The sequence below is a fragment of the Myxine glutinosa genome (assembly GCF_964187855.1).
Source record: "Myxine glutinosa chromosome 12 unlocalized genomic scaffold, kmMyxGlut1.1 SUPER_12_unloc_2, whole genome shotgun sequence".
NCBI lineage: Eukaryota > Metazoa > Chordata > Myxini > Myxiniformes > Myxinidae > Myxine > Myxine glutinosa.
The window spans coordinates 347,145-364,226 of record NW_027616356.1 but is presented as its reverse complement, the minus strand read 5'-3'; the positions used below and the strand labels follow the sequence as shown (position 1 = coordinate 364,226).

At 44.1% G+C, this 17,082-nt stretch overlaps 2 protein-coding genes across 2 annotated transcripts in view; one reads left to right on the top strand and one right to left on the bottom strand.

Moving 5' to 3' along the window:
• LOC137437920 (uncharacterized) overlaps nt 1–17,082 on the top strand; it is a 422,503-nt gene that overhangs the window by 220,515 nt on the left and 184,906 nt on the right. The gene's annotated exons all lie outside the window — the stretch shown is intronic.
• LOC137437918 (calpain-1 catalytic subunit) overlaps nt 2,446–17,082 on the bottom strand; it is a 73,171-nt gene continuing 58,534 nt past the window's right edge. The window contains exons 16-21 of the mRNA XM_068132660.2: nt 14,990–15,054; nt 13,225–13,293; nt 12,934–13,012; nt 5,077–5,193; nt 2,882–2,937; nt 2,446–2,732 (exon numbers count right to left, since the gene is read on the bottom strand). Of these exons, the coding sequence (XP_067988761.2) occupies nt 2,706–2,732; nt 2,882–2,937; nt 5,077–5,193; nt 12,934–13,012; nt 13,225–13,293; nt 14,990–15,054 (413 nt within the window). The 3' untranslated portion in view covers nt 2,446–2,705. The remainder of the gene's footprint in view (nt 2,733–2,881; nt 2,938–5,076; nt 5,194–12,933; nt 13,013–13,224; nt 13,294–14,989; nt 15,055–17,082) is intronic.

Sequence of the window (17,082 nt, the reverse complement as noted above, 5' to 3'; positions counted from 1 at the left end):
AAATCCTTCCTTCTGGATTAGGTGATGCCTAATTTTCCCACATATATCTTCTGCTCTTTCTCTGCTCCAATTGGTTCATCTGATCATGTGCTTGTGAACGTCAACATTTCTTTTGCTATATTCAGAGAGCTGCCTCAGTGCTGGCAAATCTCACATTTCACAAAAGCAGATTGTCAGGGACTGCAGCAAGCTATTGCTCTTCAGGACTGTCCTCCTATATCTACTGCCCCTGATGTTAGCTCAGCCTGGGATATTAAATACCAATAAATAAAAGCTGACTTTCTGTACTCTTGCCTCATATTCATATTTTTATATCAAATCCAAATTTCTTGAGTTTATCTTACTATAATTCACCAAATGTCCGTCTGTCTGTTCGAAGGTACCGTAAAAACTGCTGAACCAATCAACGATATTTTGGGTGGATAATCCTGGGATCTCCAGGAGTAAAATAGGCTATTTAGTTTTCCCAATTTCAGCTTTAGTCTCCAGCATTCTGAGGTTTGGACTCCCGCATAACATTCGCGTTCGCATAACGTTCATTGTGACGATGTTCTCATTGTGACGATGTATGTGTTCACGGTAGTGTTTGACGTGACAGTGTGAACGTAATTTCGTAATGTTTTTTGTTTCGTAATCCTTTAATGAACGTTTAATGCCCTTCGATGTCCGGGGCCGCACGTGCGCTATACTGGACGGGCCAGCATGTACCTTGCCCTTCGCCGTCAGGCTCGGGTAAACTGCTGAGCCCCATCCGTGATGGGGACTGGGGCTTGAGAATGAGACAGTGTCCCACGAATAAGGAATTCCCAGTAAGCGCGAGTCATCAGCTCGCGTTGATTAAGTCCCTGCCCTTTGTACACACCGCCCGTCGCTACTACCGATCGGACGGTTTGATGAGATCCTCGGATCAGCCCCTGCACGGGCCGTTCTCGGCTCGTGCCGGTGCGCCATAAAGATGAGCGAACTTGACTGTCTAGAGGAAGTAAAAGTCGTAACAAGGTTTCCATAGGTGACCCTGCGGAAGGATCATTATCGGGACAACATGAGAGCGAGCGAGACGTACGTGGTACGTGATCGTCCATGTACTGTTTAGCCATGTACTGTTTAGATTTTGATGATTTGCGTGTGATATGATTCAACGGATGTTTATATGAATCGTTTAAAATAAAAAAGCCTTCAATTTCTGATATTTTACCTTTTCATTTGGGCTTCCCAATTGAAGCCCCGCCCGTAGGGTGGGTACTGTTGCTAGTTGCAATAATAACTAGATGGTATTCATAGAATACTTACCCTGCGCAGTCAACTTTGTGCGAGCCAACTCTTCTGTTTTTGAAGGGTTTTTTTTTTCTTTGATCCAATATGGCTGCCAGACCATGTGAGCGATGACATCATGAATTTCTATTCTCTCATATAATTGTTGTGTAGATCATGCTCAATAAATTTCAAACTGATCAGACTATGTGTTGTCCCTGTGGAATTATGACCTTATAATTAAAGTGCCAATGACGTTGTCATTAACGAGACTTATGCCCCATATGGAGTTCCTTACAATGAGCCACGTTTCAATTTTTTCCATGTAGCAGTTTTGGAGATATAGAGGTGCAACTTTTTTGGTTTTTCAAAGATAGCGCCTGTACCACATGAGCTATGCCATCATTAAAATATTATACAGAAGGAGGCGCTCCTGTGATGAAAATTTTGTGTGAAACTAATAGTTGCAGAGGAAAAAAAAAATTCATACTAATTAGATCAAGCATTGTACTTGTCGAATTATGACGTCATAATGAAGGTACTGATGACATCAACATATCTTATTCCCCATGGGGAGTACTTCACAATGAGCTGTTTCAACTTTTTCCATTGAGGTGCAACGTTTTTTCAAGATGGCATCCGTACCACATAACATGACGTCATAATTATGATTTAAAAAATTATACAGGCGGAGGCACTCCTAAGGTAAAATTTAATGTCAATCGGACCAACGGTTGCCGAAAAATGGATTTTTAAAATGCAGATACACTTGTACGCCGCATGTAAGCCACATGTGCGCAACCGAATGCGTAACCCTGCTTTTCGCTTTGTGAGTGCAGGTTATCAAATTTGACTTCACTGTTCCAATACTTATTGAGGGCACTGCAGGTACCGAAACTAACAGTGTTTCGGCTAGTAATCATGCACAGCTAGAGTTTTGATAGCCTGTTCATTACTATCGGTGGCACAAATTTCCCAAGACTTGACATATGGGCGAATGTCATGTGACCTGCTAGGCCAGAGAACTGGATCTCAAGCTCAAATAATGTGAGAGTTGATTTGATATCCATGTGGCCTGGATGAAGATTGTACTTAATCTGGGTGTGTGTGGTTTGTGAAATTACCACTTTCACCACAAAGAATAACACCATTCTATACTGTGACGAAGATTATTTTATCAAAGAGAAAACAAAACAGTTTTAGACACTTTATTCACCATTTTTTGTATTAGTAATTCGGTCGGAATCATTCTTTGAAAATCCAAGGGAAATGGTTGTGAGCATGAAATTCCAAGGGAAATGGTTGTGAGCATGAAATTCCAAGGGAAATGGTTGCAGCCAAAGGATATTCCACCCATTTATTGCAAGAACCACATCCCCACCTTAAAATAGCCAGTGACCGGACAAGACGTGCTTTCGCTCCATGACCCACGTTTCACTGAGATAGCAGCTTCATTATGAATAAAGTGTCAACTTCATCCACTGCAGAAATAAACGTGAACTATAATTAACTTTGAGTGGAGCATACAGCAGAAAAAATATTAAAATAACTTACTCTTACTTGTTATTACTAAACATCATATTATTGTTTGATGATGCAATTACACCTCAAATTGTAAAGGTAATTTTACCTCTTTCTTGGTAAGGTGTATTTCCTTTGTGTCCGGCGACAAAACGCTAAATATACCTGTTAAATGAGCAGAAAGCGGTGAACAATAATTAGGTTTGAGTAATGATTAGAGCAGAACACAAGTAGGCCTCAATGACACATGACCATTACAATACAAAGGCTATCAATGCATGATTGTGGGTGAGAAACATGGACAAAGGAATATGATAAGGGTGGTGATGGTGGAGAGATATTGGGTGAGTTTTGAGGCAAAGGGAAGATTGGACAAGTAAATGGAGGGAACTGGGATTATTTACTAGGTTTTTCCTAAACAAAGTAATCACATTGACTCGTTCGACAGAATATCCATTGGTATTCAACATATACATAGAGAGTATACAACATATACATTATATACATATACAACATATACATTGAATAGCAACATAGAGAGTAACCCAGTTTTAGGACCGGCAGAGAAGATAACTGAGAAGGAAGTTGAGGAAGCGATAAAAGCAATGAAGAGTGGAAAAGCGGGAGGGCCGACGGGAGTTGTGGGAGATATGTTGAAGGCAGCAGGAAGTTGGGGTGTGAAGAGAATGACAGAGATCTGTAATCTGGTGGTGAAAGAAGGCCGCATTCCAGTGGATTGGGAACTGAGTACCCTCGTCCCTCTATACAAGGGGAAAGGTGACCCTCTGGAGTGTGGCTCGTACCGAGCGATAAAGTTATTGGAGCATGGGATGAAGGTATTGGAAAGGGTGTTGGAGAGGAGGATAAGGAAGAAAGTGAAGATCGACGAAATGCAGTTTGGATTTATGCCAGGAAGAGGAACGACAGATGCGCTTTTCATTGTGAGGCAGTTGCAGGAGAAGTACATGGATAAGAGGAAGAAGTTGTTTTTTGGGTTTGTTGATCTGGAGAAAGCATTCGATAGGGTTCCACGCAAAGTATTGACATGGGCATTGAGGAAGTTAGGAGTGGAGGAATGGTTGATCAGAGTAGTGATGGCAATGTACAAAAGAGCACGCACAGCTGTAAGGACGAAGGACGGGAACAGTGGTGAGTTTGAGGTGAAGGTGGGAGTGCATCAGGGGTCGGTACTAAGTCCACTACTATTTGTAGCTGTGATGGAGGTGCTGGCTCAGACCGTAAAGGAGGGTTTACCGTGGGAGTTGTTGTATGCAGATGATCTGGTGTTGATTGCGGAAAGTATGGATGGACTGAAGGAAAAGATGAACAAGTGGAAGGAATGTATGGAGACAAAAGGTCTGAAGGTGAATATCGGAAAGACAAAGGTGATGGCAAGTGGTAAAGCATGTGGTGAGGTGGAAAGAACTGGGAAGTGGCCGTGTGCTGTGTGCAGGAAGGGTGTCGGAGTGAACTCCATTCAATGTACAATGTGTGCTGAGTGGGTTCATCAAAAATGTAGTGGTCTGAGAGGGTCATTAACCAGTGTGGCAGCTACATTCAAATGTAAGGTGTGCACAGAGGGAGCTGCAGATGGAGGAAATGTTGAGTTGGATCTTGGAGACGGCGTGAAGCTGGAAGGTGTGAAAACATTTTGCTACCTCGGAGACATGCTGAATGGAGAAGGTGGATCAGACTCGGCAACGGTTGCTCGAGTGAGATGTGCATGGAAGAAGTTTCGGGAACTGAGTGGCGTGCTGATGAGGAGGAGAGTGTCGCTGAAGCTGAAGGGAAAGGTGTATGCTGCATGTGTGAGAAGTGTTATGATTTATGGGAGCGAGACATGGGTAATGAACGTAGAGCAGCAACGAAGGCTGGAAAGGGTGGAAATGCGAATGGTTCGATGGATGTGCGGAGTATCGTTGAGAGAGAGGAAGACAAATGATGAATTGCGAAAGATGATGGGAATATTGCCTGTGATTGATGCTGTGAAGAGGAACAGGTTGAGATGGTTTGGTCATGTATTGAGGAAGGATGAAAGTGACTGGTTGAGAAGAGTGATGGAAGTTAATGTAGAAGGAAGTAGAGGACGGGGAAGACCGAGAAAGACTTGGCTAAAGATGGTGGAAGAAGAAATGCGGGCAAGGGGGTTAACAAGGAGAGATGCAGAAAATAGGGCAAAATGGAGAAGATTGTCATGGGGACCGCAAGGCTAACCCCCGCTCTAGCAGGGAACATGGCCTTAAAATGCATGTTGTATTGATGGCAGTCTTTATAAACATTCAGAAACCATTCCATGCCTCTTACCAATCGAGCTCTCCAGGCGAAGCATGCAGCAGATGTAGTCCTGGAAGCTGATGCAGTGATTTTCGTCACCATATCGTATTATTATGAGGCCATGCACCTCATTGCTGAGAGCTAATCCTGCAAGATGGGACATTTCATGGAAAGAGGTCACGACCAATTGGAAACGCATGAGATGGCCTATAAAATAATCACGTTTGAAAACTTTTCTTCAATTCATTGCCTTCAAAATAACTTTTCATGAAAACAACTTACAAACACTTGGCTGTCTCGGGCATGTGAAGGGGGGGGGGGGGGGGGGGCGGTATATGCACGCTTGGAGATTAAACACACCAATGAATTGGCATCCATTAAAGAAAATGCTTTCATGTATATGTTTGGATGCTTTATGAATATATCACCTGATGTCTAGTGAATCATGGATGTGTCCGCACACCTGTTATGAAACGATATTGACACACAAAATATATTTTATGGCTAATAATTCCCCGTTTGCAGCAGGAGTCAGTAAACCACTTGCACTGTGGCACGTGTACAGGCGACAGTTTGAAGTCGTCTTCACCAATCTCCCCGTCTGGCCACTCTGCCATAAGCCCAGATCGGTGTAGTGTTGCAGTGATGGTTGTCCTTCTGGAAGTTTCTCCCATCTCCACACAGGATCTCTGGAGCTCAGCCAGTGTGACCATCGGGTTCTTGGTCACCTCTCTTACCAAGGCCCTTCTCCCCCGATTGCTCAGTTTGGCCGGGCGGCCAGCTCTAGGAAGAGTCCTGGTTGTTCCAAACTTCTTCCATTTAAGAATTATGGAGGCCACTGTGCTCTTGGGAACCTTCAATGCAGCAGAGATTTTTCTGTAGGCTTCCCCAAATCTGTGCCTCGACACAATCCTGTCTCTGAGCTCTGTAGGCAGTTCCTTCGACCTCATGGCTTGGTTTTTGCTCTGATATGCATTGTCAGCTGTGAGACCTTATATAGACAGGTGTGTGCCTTTCCAAATCATGTCCAATCAATTGAATTTACCACAGGTGGACTCCAATCAAGGTGTAGAAACATCTCAAAGATGATCAAGAGAAATGGGAGGCACCTGAGCTAAATTTCAAGTGTCATAGCAAAGGGTCTGAATATTTGCAAAGGGTCTGTCAATGTGATATTTCAAGTTTTTTCTTTTTAATAAATTTGCAAAACTTTCTAAAATCCTGTTTTCTCTTTGTCATTCTGGGGTATTGAGTGTAGATTGATGAGGGAAAAAATGAATTTAAACGATTTCAGCATAAGGCTGAAACATAACAAAATGTGAAAAAAGTGAAGGGGTCTGAATACTTTCTGAATGCACTGTAGATTACCTGTTTGGCCTAATAAAACAAGATAAATAGCAGCCATGTGATGAATTTTTAGATTTCGTATTCACATTTTCTTTTTTTGCTGTACCGAAGGCCAACACTAAATACTTGTCAACAAAGCTTCTCAAAATCACTTCTTTCCCTTTCTTTTTTGTCTTTCTTATTTGCAATTTATTAGCCAATGATGTTTACTAATGGGAAACCCTTATTACTGTGCTCTTCTATATTCTCCACCCAGACTGTATTCTCGACATCACACGTTTGTTTTGCTTACCAATAGGCACTGAAAAACAGCAATCAGTGACCATTTATACCATTAAAATGGTACAAAAGTGGTTTGGGCAAAATGTCATCCACTAGATGAGGTTTGGGTAGCATGTCACTACAGTGCCATCCACCAGATGAGGTTTGGGTAGCATGTCACTACAGTGTCGTCCACCAGATGAGGTTTGGGTAGCATGTCACTACACACTACAGTGTCATCCACCAGATGAGGTTTGGGTAGCATGTCACTACAGTGTCATCCACTAGATGAGGTTTGGGTAGCATGTCACTACAGTGTCATCCACTAGATGAGGTTTGAGTCGCATGTCACTACAGTGTCATCCACCAGATGAGGTTTGGGTAGCATGTCACTACAGTGTCATCCACTAGATGAGGTTTGGGTAGCATGTCACTACAGTGCCATCCACTAGATGAGGTTTGGGTAGCATGTCACTACAGTGTCATCCACCAGATGAGGTTTGAGTAGCATGTCACTACAGTGTCATCCACCAGATGAGGTTTGGGTAGCATGTCACTACAGTGTCATCCACTAGATGAGGTTTGGGTAGCATGTCACTACAGTGTCATCCACCAGATGAGGTTTGGGTAGCATGTCACTACAGTGTCATCCACTAGATGAGGTTTGGGTAGCATGTCACAATAGTGTCATCCACCAGATGAGGTTTGGGTAGCAAGTCACAACAGTGTCATCCACCAGATGAGGTTTGGGTAGCATGTCACGACAGTGTCATCCACCAGATGAGGTTTGGGTAGCATGTCACTACAGTGTCATCCACCAGATGAGGTTTGGGTAGCATGTCACGACAGTGTCATCCACCAGATGAGGTTTGGGTAGCATGTCATTACAGTGTCATCCACGAGATGAGGTTTGGGTAGCATGTCACTACACACTACAGTGTCATCCACCAGATGAGGTTTGGGTAGCATGTCACTACAGTGTCATCCACTAGATGAGGTTTGAGTAGCATGTCACTACAGTGTCATCCACGAGATGAGGTTTGGGTAGCATGTCACTACAGTGTCATCCACCAGATGAGGTTTGGGTAGCATGTCACGACAGTGTCATCCACCAGATGAGGTTTGGGTAGCATGTCATTACAGTGTCATCCACGAGATGAGGTTTGGGTAGCATGTCACTACACACTACAGTGTCATCCACCAGATGAGGTTTGGGTAGCATGTCACGACAGTGCCATCCACTAGATGAGGTTTGAGTAGCATGTCACTACAGTGTCATCCACGAGATGAGGTTTGGGTCGCATGTCACTACAGTGTCATCCACTAGATGAGGTTTGGGTAGCATGTCACGACAGTGTCATCCACTAGATGAGGTTTGGGTAGCATGTCACTACAGTGTCATCCACCAGATGAGGTTTGGGTAGCATGTCACTACAGTGTCATCCACCAGATGAGGTTTGAGTAGCATGTCACTACAGTGTCATCCACCAGATGAGGTTTGGGTAGCATGTCACTACACACTACAGTGTCATCCACCAGATGAGGTTTGGGTAGCATGTCACTACAGTGTCATCCACCAGATGAGGTTTGGGTAGCATGTCACTACAGTGTCATCCACTAGATGAGGTTTGGGTAGCATGTCACTACAGTGTCATCCACTAGATGAGGTTTGAGTAGCATGTCACTACAGTGTCATCCACCAGATGAGGTTTGGGTAGCATGTCACTACAGTGTCATCCACTAGATGAGGTTTGGGTAGCATGTCACTACAGTGCCATTCACTAGATGAGGTTTGGGTAGCATGTCACTACAGTGTCATCCACTAGATGAGGTTTGGGTAGCATGTCACTACAGTGTCATCCACTAGATGAGGTTTGGGTAGCATGTCACTACAGTGTCATCCACCAGATGAGGTTTGGGTAGCATGTCACGACAGTGTCATCCACCAGATGAGGTTTGAGTAGCATGTCACTGCAGTGTCATCCACGAGATGAGGTTTGGGTAGCATGTCACTACAGTGTCATCCACCAGATGAGGTTTGGGTAGCATGTCACTACAGTGTCATCCACTAGATGAGGTTTGGGTAGCATGTCACTACAGTGTCATCCACTAGATGAGGTTTGGGTAGCATGTCACTACAGTGTCATCCACCAGATGAGGTTTGGGTAGCATGTCACGACAGTGTCATCCACCAGATGAGGTTTGAGTAGCATGTCACTGCAGTGTCATCCACGAGATGAGGTTTGGGTAGCATGTCACTACAGTGTCATCCACCAGATGAGGTTTGGGTAGCATGTCACTACAGTGTCATCCACGAGATGAGGTTTGGGTAGCATGTCACTGCAGTGTCATCCACGAGATGAGGTTTGGGTGGCATGTCACTACAGTGTCATCCACCAGATGAGGTTTGGGTGGCATGTCACTACAGTGTCATCCACCAGATGAGGTTTGGGTAGCATGTCATTACAGTGTCATCCACGAGATGAGGTTTGGGTGGCATGTCACTACAGTGTCATCCACCAGATGAGGTTTGGGTAGCATGTCACTACACACTACAGTGTCATCCACCAGATGAGGTTTGGGTAGCATGTCATTACAGTGTCATCCACGAGATGAGGTTTGGGTGGCATGTCACTACAGTGTCATCCACCAGATGAGGTTTGGGTAGCATGTCACTACAGTGCCATCCACCAGACAGGATTGAGGCAGAATGCCACTTGTGTCACCCACTGGATGAAGTTTGGACAGAATGTTACTGCTGTATCATCCGCCGGACGAGAAACATGCCTTCCATGGCTTCAGCGACATAGCGTACCTACCTTCTTCCCCATGGTTGTAGTTTTGTGGTTGCTGTTGGCTAATAGTTCAGCCGCGTTTTGATGGCATTTGCTCCATCAATGGTTCCACTACCCTTCTCAAGCTACCTGAGTTGGCATGAACCATTGAACCAGTCCAATCGGATCATGGGTGTTTTTCGGACACCATCTCCTGACTGGATGGCCATTGGCTGCCAAAGGAAGGCTCCTTGTCAGGTCTTTTTAGTCCTGCAGATGTCATGCATGTTCCCCACTGGCAGGCCATTGAGAGGAGTCGGTTTAGTCACCACCAACCCGACCATGCAGCAGGTAGCACCAGGTTACGTACAGTGGCAGTCCAAATGATTTAACAGATTATGTCAATGTTCTTCCTTTTCACCTCTGCCACCAAAGGTGGATGGAGGTCATGCTTTCACCTCTGTCTGCCTGTTTGTTTGTCTGTGAACAGGATACAGTATTTCAAAAAGGTGTGGATGGTTTCGGACTAAATTTGGTGGGGAGGTTGGGTGTGTGACAAGTTCGAAATGATTCGATTTTGGTGAAGGTCCAGATCCGGATCCAGCTAGTAGAATTTTTTAAAAGTGATTCTTCACCATTGAGTTATGCAGTGCATTCAGAAAGTATTCAGACCCCTTCACTTTTTTCACATTTTGTTATGTTGCAGCCTTATGCTGAAATCGTTTAAATTCATGTTTTCCCTCATCGATCTACACTCAATACCCCATAATGACAAAAAGAAAACAGGATTTTAGAAAGTTTTGCAAATTTATTAAAAAGAAAAAACTGAAATATCACATCGACATAAGTATTCAGACCCTTTGCTATGACACTTGAAATTTAGCTCAGGTGCCTCCCATTTCTCTTGATCATCTTTGAGATGTTTCTTCACCTTGATTGGAGTCCACCTGTGGTAAATTCAATTGATTGGACATGATTTGGAAAGGCACATACCTGTCTATATAAGGTCTCACAGCTGACAATGCATATCAGAGCAAAAACCAAGCCATGAGGTCGAAGGAACTGCCTGCAGAGCTCAGAGACAGGATTGTGTCGAGGCACAGATCTGGGGAAGCCTACAAAAAAAATTCCTGCTGCATTAAAGGTTCCCAAGAGCACAGTGGCCTCCATAATTCTTAAATGGAAGAAGTTTGGAACAACCTGGACTCTTCCTAGAGCTGGCAGCCCGGCCAAACTGAGCAATCGGGGGAAAAGGGCCTTGGTAAGAGAGGTGACCAAGAACCCAATGGTCACTCTGGCTGAGCTCCAGAGATCCTGTGTGGAGATGGGAGACACTTCCAGAAGGACAACCATCACTGCAACACTCCACCGATCTGGGCTCTATGGCAGAGTGTCAAGACAGAAGCCAAACAGTTCAATCTTGGTTTCATCAGACCACAGAATCTTGTTTCTCACAGTCTGAGATCCTTTAGGTGCTTTTTTGCAAAATCCAAGCAGGATTTCATGTGTCTTTCACCGAGGAGAGGCTTCCGTCTGTATATATATGCCATTACTGTGTGTGTGTGTGTGTGTGTGTGTGTTTGTGTGTGTGTGTGTGTGTGTGTGTGTGTGTGTGTGTGTGTGTGTGTGTGTGTGTGTGTGTGTGTGTGTGTGTGTGTATATATTGTTGCGGTTTTGCGAATAAAGGATGACCCCCCTCGTAGGTAGTTGCACCACAACATGTAGCCTCGCTTTAGTTCAGTTATTTCTTATTAAATGTAAGCGTAGTCTCCTTTCCTGTGTTAGTATGCGTTGAGCAGGCCAGTAAGTTAGGTGTTCTTTGGGCTAGAATGCCACGTGCTCGGCCTGGAACAAGTCTGGCAGGCCGAAGGGAGGAGCTGCAGGGGAGTGGCCGGTAAGCGGCAAGCAGCCAATCGGAGCTCAAGGGGAGTGGCTCACAACGGCAGCCAGAGGTGGGACTTGGAACATTCGGGTAAGACTGGGGAGGGGCGATATAAAACCATGCCCTGGGCCCGCAGAGGTGGGTTCGTGGTTCGTTGAGAGTTGTGAGAGACGTTGCAGTGCCCCGGTGACCCAGCGTTGAGTGAGCGTTGTGAGAGAGAGAGCGTTGTGAGTCAGAGCCCCAGTGAGCCACGAGTCACGAGTGAAGGCAGTTGGTTGCTTGATATAGCCCTCTGTGCACGAACTCTCCCTGTGCCCTGCGCTATGCGGCTGTGAATAACGCGCTTGCGAAGACGATCCATGCCGGGCCACAGACGCCAACGAGCTCCCTGCACACGTGCCGCGAACATCCGAGGGCCACGCCCGGCGAGCTGTCCGGGAGCGACCGGCGCCAAGGCGCATTTGGAGCGCGAACTTGTCCTTCCTCCTTTTCCCTGCGTGAGTGAGTGGGCCCTTGTCCGGGGATTAAATAAGATTGATTAAGTATCTGCTCTGTGTCTCTTCTCTTTACCCTGATCACTGTGTAAATAATAATAAACCTGTGTTCTTCCTTCCATTTGATCGTTCCCGTCATTTCCATCCATTGGCTTCGCACTGTATGAATAAGACCGCTCAATCGGGTTCAAAAAAGGTAACGGCACAAGTCACGTGACACGCAAACCGCTCGGCGTATCCGATTAGCGTGGCTTGTGCGAGATCCAGTCCCCGTTCACGTGGCTGTGTGTGTATCGTAGGGACTCGACCAGATACCCTTCCGCACGCTCGCTACGGGAGTGGCGACTCGGCCTCGTGGACTCGAAGGGGGAAAAGGGGTTTAACCCCCCCGCCCCTGTACGTTGACGGGCTCGAGAGATCCGCAACGATATATATATATATATATATATATATATATATATATATATATATATATATATATATATATATATATATATATACATATACTAGCAGAAGTACCCGGCATTGCCGGGGAGGGGGAAGGAGGGGAGGGGGAAGAAGGGGGGGAGGGGGAGAGGGAGGAAGGGGAGGGGGGGAGGCAGGAGAGGAAGGGTGTTCATATATATGCTGGTGGGTGAATGTGGCTCACGTTTCTGAGTTAAGTGTGATGCCGTTCAGGAAGAAGAAGAAGCAGTACTAAGAAATTCGTACACTTCTGGAATTTTGCTTTATTTGTATTAAAATGTCTGGTGATTGTTTTGTATTTATTTATGCGAATGTGTACTTGTATATAACTGTCATTGATTTTAAAAGGCTTCGTCACTATCGAGCGATTATTTTTTTAAATAGATTTTTTTTTAATTCCAAAAAAACCATCTTTTTTTTTCTTTGTTTTTATTCCAAAAAACTATCTTTTTTATTTTTTCATTTTAAAATTTTTTTAACTCCAAAAAACGTTTTTGTTTTTTTTATTGCCTAAAACACTCCCAGGCACTCACTGATAAACCTCTGACAGTTTGACAGTTCAGCCATCTCTGAGAAAAATGGCGACACAGACAAACAGACATCTCTCATATACGGTAGTAGATTTTAATTGGGTGGGGCTGTTAAATCACTGAATACAACTAACCTGCTTTTCGTAAAACATTCCTTGCTTCTTGAGGATCCAGCATGCCTGATTGGTCCACATCTGCGCTTTCAAAAAGTACCTTACAAGGGAGAGAGGCAAAGGGGGGTGAATGGGTACAACTTCAACCCATACTCCCACGATGGGTACATGTACTCATTGCACTATCCCACCATCGGTATAGATTCAACCCACAGTCCCACAAGGGGTAAGCATTATACGCCACAATCACATCGAGTGTGCACATTGAACCCACAACCCCAGTTGAAGTCCATTCGGGAACTGTTTACGTACACGCCAGTTTACAAGTCTCTTCCAGAACTCTTTGAATTCCTCGAGTTCCATAGTACCTGAACAATTTTTCTGGGATACATTCGGGTAAAGGATGCAACATTAAAGTGGAACACAACGGTCGAGGGTCATTTTAAAGAGAACAACTTTATTCGATTTCCGAGCATAAGGGTGAAACTCACAAAAATACTCTAATAGACGCTCAAATACATTGAGGTTCAAAGTTAGAATTCTGTAGTTCAGGTATTTTATGCAAATTAATTTTGGTGACATCAAAGGGAATCCAATTACTGAGCAAGCTTTATTGTTTAAATATTTCCAGAACTACAGACAAAAGCTTTTTGAAAGTTTAATATTACCAATGTGTTGCATTATGCAAACTTTAAAGTTTTTAAAATAAAATATTTTTTTTTTTTTTCAGAACAACACCACAGCAAATGCTATTTCCGTTATCATAGCAACTGCAGTTTGGCCCAAAACTAGGCCTAAAAAAAACTAGGCAAAACCGTTTTGATATTTTGTAAAGGTTAATGCCAAACAATGTGATGTTTTTTTTTCCAGATTGATGCTCTAACCCTAGAGATTTACCATGAAAACATGGACAGATCAAGAACGTGCTGCAATTATTGAACTGTACTCTACAATTGGTAATTCAATTGTTCAGGCACAGCGGGTTTTCAGACAGATCACTACACTACTTTTGGGACACCATATAGTAGCTCGGAGCTTTATTCTGATTTGATGCAGATCAATACATTTTAATTGCTGAATATTGTCATGTCCAACAGCCTCTGTTAACACAGGCCGTCTGCCCCGGGATCTTTGATCTTTGAAACAGAGAGTGATCTTTTTTACAAGGTCCCACTCCAACGCTACTTACGTGCATGTCCAGACCCAGCCCTCGTGGACTCTCTATACTTTTCCACCAGGCTTCCGCACTCTGGGACCGCCTTCGCCTGTGCCAAGTCCTGTGATTTGCTCACCGCTACTAGTGGGAGGTTGCCACCCCAAGAGCCATCCCACCCCAATGGGGGCGGCCCCTATAAATAAAAGTCCTCCCCTTTTCTAGGCCCTACAGCACATCTCACCACCATAGCTTGTACACACTGTCCAAACAGTCCATAATGGCCCTTTGAAGCGCAAATGCCTGCACCTTTTTGTGGGTACAAGTCCTCACTTGGTCCTGCCCCACTGACGATGGGATTTTACACACCTAATCTTCTCCTAGATATACTGTCTATAAATTACATATGCCACATCATCAGCGCAATGTGCAACAAGATGACTTGCTCTGACAAGTCCCTAATACATGGAAATCTAACCTACTCAAAACACACAGACCACCAATTTTGTGGTGCCAAATTAGCATGGGTAAACATAATGTTAACGACACAAAAAGGAATTGGTGTATTTTGTTATAAAAGAAAGAAAATACTGTATACTAACATTTGTCTGTACAATTGCCTTAATTTCCCTTTGTGACATCATCAAGACTCGCACACAAAAGTTGTAAAGAACAGTGCAATACTTTTATAAATAAAATATTTCAGCAATTAATTGGAATTTTTCATGAAATCAATACCAAGATTGGCAAATGAAATTAGGAATCAAATAATCTCCAATACAAACTTTGATTTTCCAATGGGGTTCTCCTTCAATCGTTTCAAATGTTTCTCCATTGAATATCATCTTTTGTAAGTTCTTATTCAAATGAAGTACATATCGCATTCACTATACAGTGGGTATTGAACCTAATTGAACAGGATACATCCATGAGCACAAGTATCTGTCTGCAGGCATCGAAGTCAATTGTCGGGATTTCAATTTCTGGATCTAAAAAAAGAAAGGAAACCAAACAATAAGATTATTCATATTGTGGGATTAACAATAAAAGAAACCCTACTACACGATTGGGCACAACAAGCTGTAATGATATTGTTAATCGAGCAAATTATAATGCATTTACATAATAAAGTTCACATATTTAACGACCTATAATGTGTTCATCTGCTGCTCGATGGAATACTGCTCTCCCCTTTGGAGTGGCACATCTGCCTCAAACCTTGCCTCTCTTGATGCCATGGGAACCATGACCTTCAAAATCATTAGGATTTCCTGTGACAAAGCTGATTGTTCAGACCTGTCTGTCTGTCTGTCTGTCTGTCTCTCTCTCTCTCTGTCTCTGTCTCTGTCTCTGTCTCTGTCTCTCTCTCTCTCTCTCTCTCTCTCTCTCTCTCTCTCTCTATATATATATATATATATATATATATATATATATATATATTATATATATTATATTTATTATATATATTATATATATAAATATTGTTGCGGATTCGGGGGTCGGTGCTCCCCTTATCAAGGGGGGTTATAATCCCCTTGTCTTTTAAGCTGGCCGTCCCCCAATCCTGGAAGCTATGACGCTCCTCCCGGTCGGAATTAGCTAGGGTGATTGGTCAATGAAGTCCCAAATACCTACGTACTAACCCCGACCGCGAGCAGGGAAATAACTCCCGCTCGAACCACGGATAAGATGGAATATTGCCGAGCGGTTAGCAATCCGCGATCCGAGCCGTTAACAAATGACTAAACCCGATCCTGAGCGGTTTCCAAATCGTGCCACAGGTACTCAATTGAAAGAAAGGATGGAGGCGATCGAATAAGAGGAAACCAGAGTAAGGGAAGAACAAAGAGTGGGTTTATTAATTATTTACAAGACTCAAAGAAGAGGAAACAAAAGCATGTACAAGAAAGGAGAAACAAAAGGACACAGGGCAAGCTTATCTATACAGTCTTAACTTATCACGACCCCAGGACAAACAGACAGATTCACTCGGAATTGTAGTGGTAGGGGAGGAAGGTCCAGGCAGATGGTTCCAGGCTCCTCGTCCGGTCCCGACCCGTGCCGTGGCGGTGATGGAAACAGGCCGGCAGCGCGTCGTTGGCGTTGACCGCGAGCGGACCTTACATATGCGAGGGGCTGGAATGCTGCGTACGTATAGCGTGCCAAACGCTCTCTCTCTCCCGATCAAACAAGGTCCGTATCAAACAGGCAGTTCGTAACAACGAGCTCTCTCGGCGCAGTTCTTCAATAATCAGTTCGTGCAACGCAATCCCCGGTGCAGTTCGTTACCATCGATGGTTCCCTGCGCAGTCTGTTTCAGCCCCGAGTCGACTCTCTGTTCCCTCTCGTAAAAAGGCTTGCGCTGGCGCTTATATTACACGATCACAGATCAATCCGCACTCTTTGAAACCACGCCTGGTAGCGAGCTCACCTCAGCCCTGGTTGGTTGGCGAGGGCTCACCGGCTCCGCCCTTGATGGCGAGTTGACAGGGCCACGCCTCGTTCCCGTGTCCCGCCCCCTTTTTCCTCAGCCGGAGACCGCGTGTTCAATGGCGTTTGGAGCGAGGCAGCGAACGCTGCTGGTCGAGCAGAGGCGCGTCATAGAATTGGGAGGGACAAGCCCCGACTGTAGGGGCGCATACTGGCGTAGCTTGGAGAGAGCGGCTGGCCAAGAAGCGAATGGGGCCTATCTTATTTAATTAATGCAACGTAGATTCAACTATTGGGAACACAGCCTTATCTGAAACACATACTAAGGAAATAACTGAAAGTCCTATGGTGTCCGACGTGTTGCTGTGGCCTAACTATGCGTGCAACCTTTAACCTTATTAAATGATGGGATATTTACAAGAGTTATTATTTATTTACAAAAGTGAGGGTTATAAAACCACAACAATATATATATATATATATATATATATATATATATATATATATATATATATATATATATATATATATATATATATATATATATATGTATACTGTATATATATATATATATATATATATATATA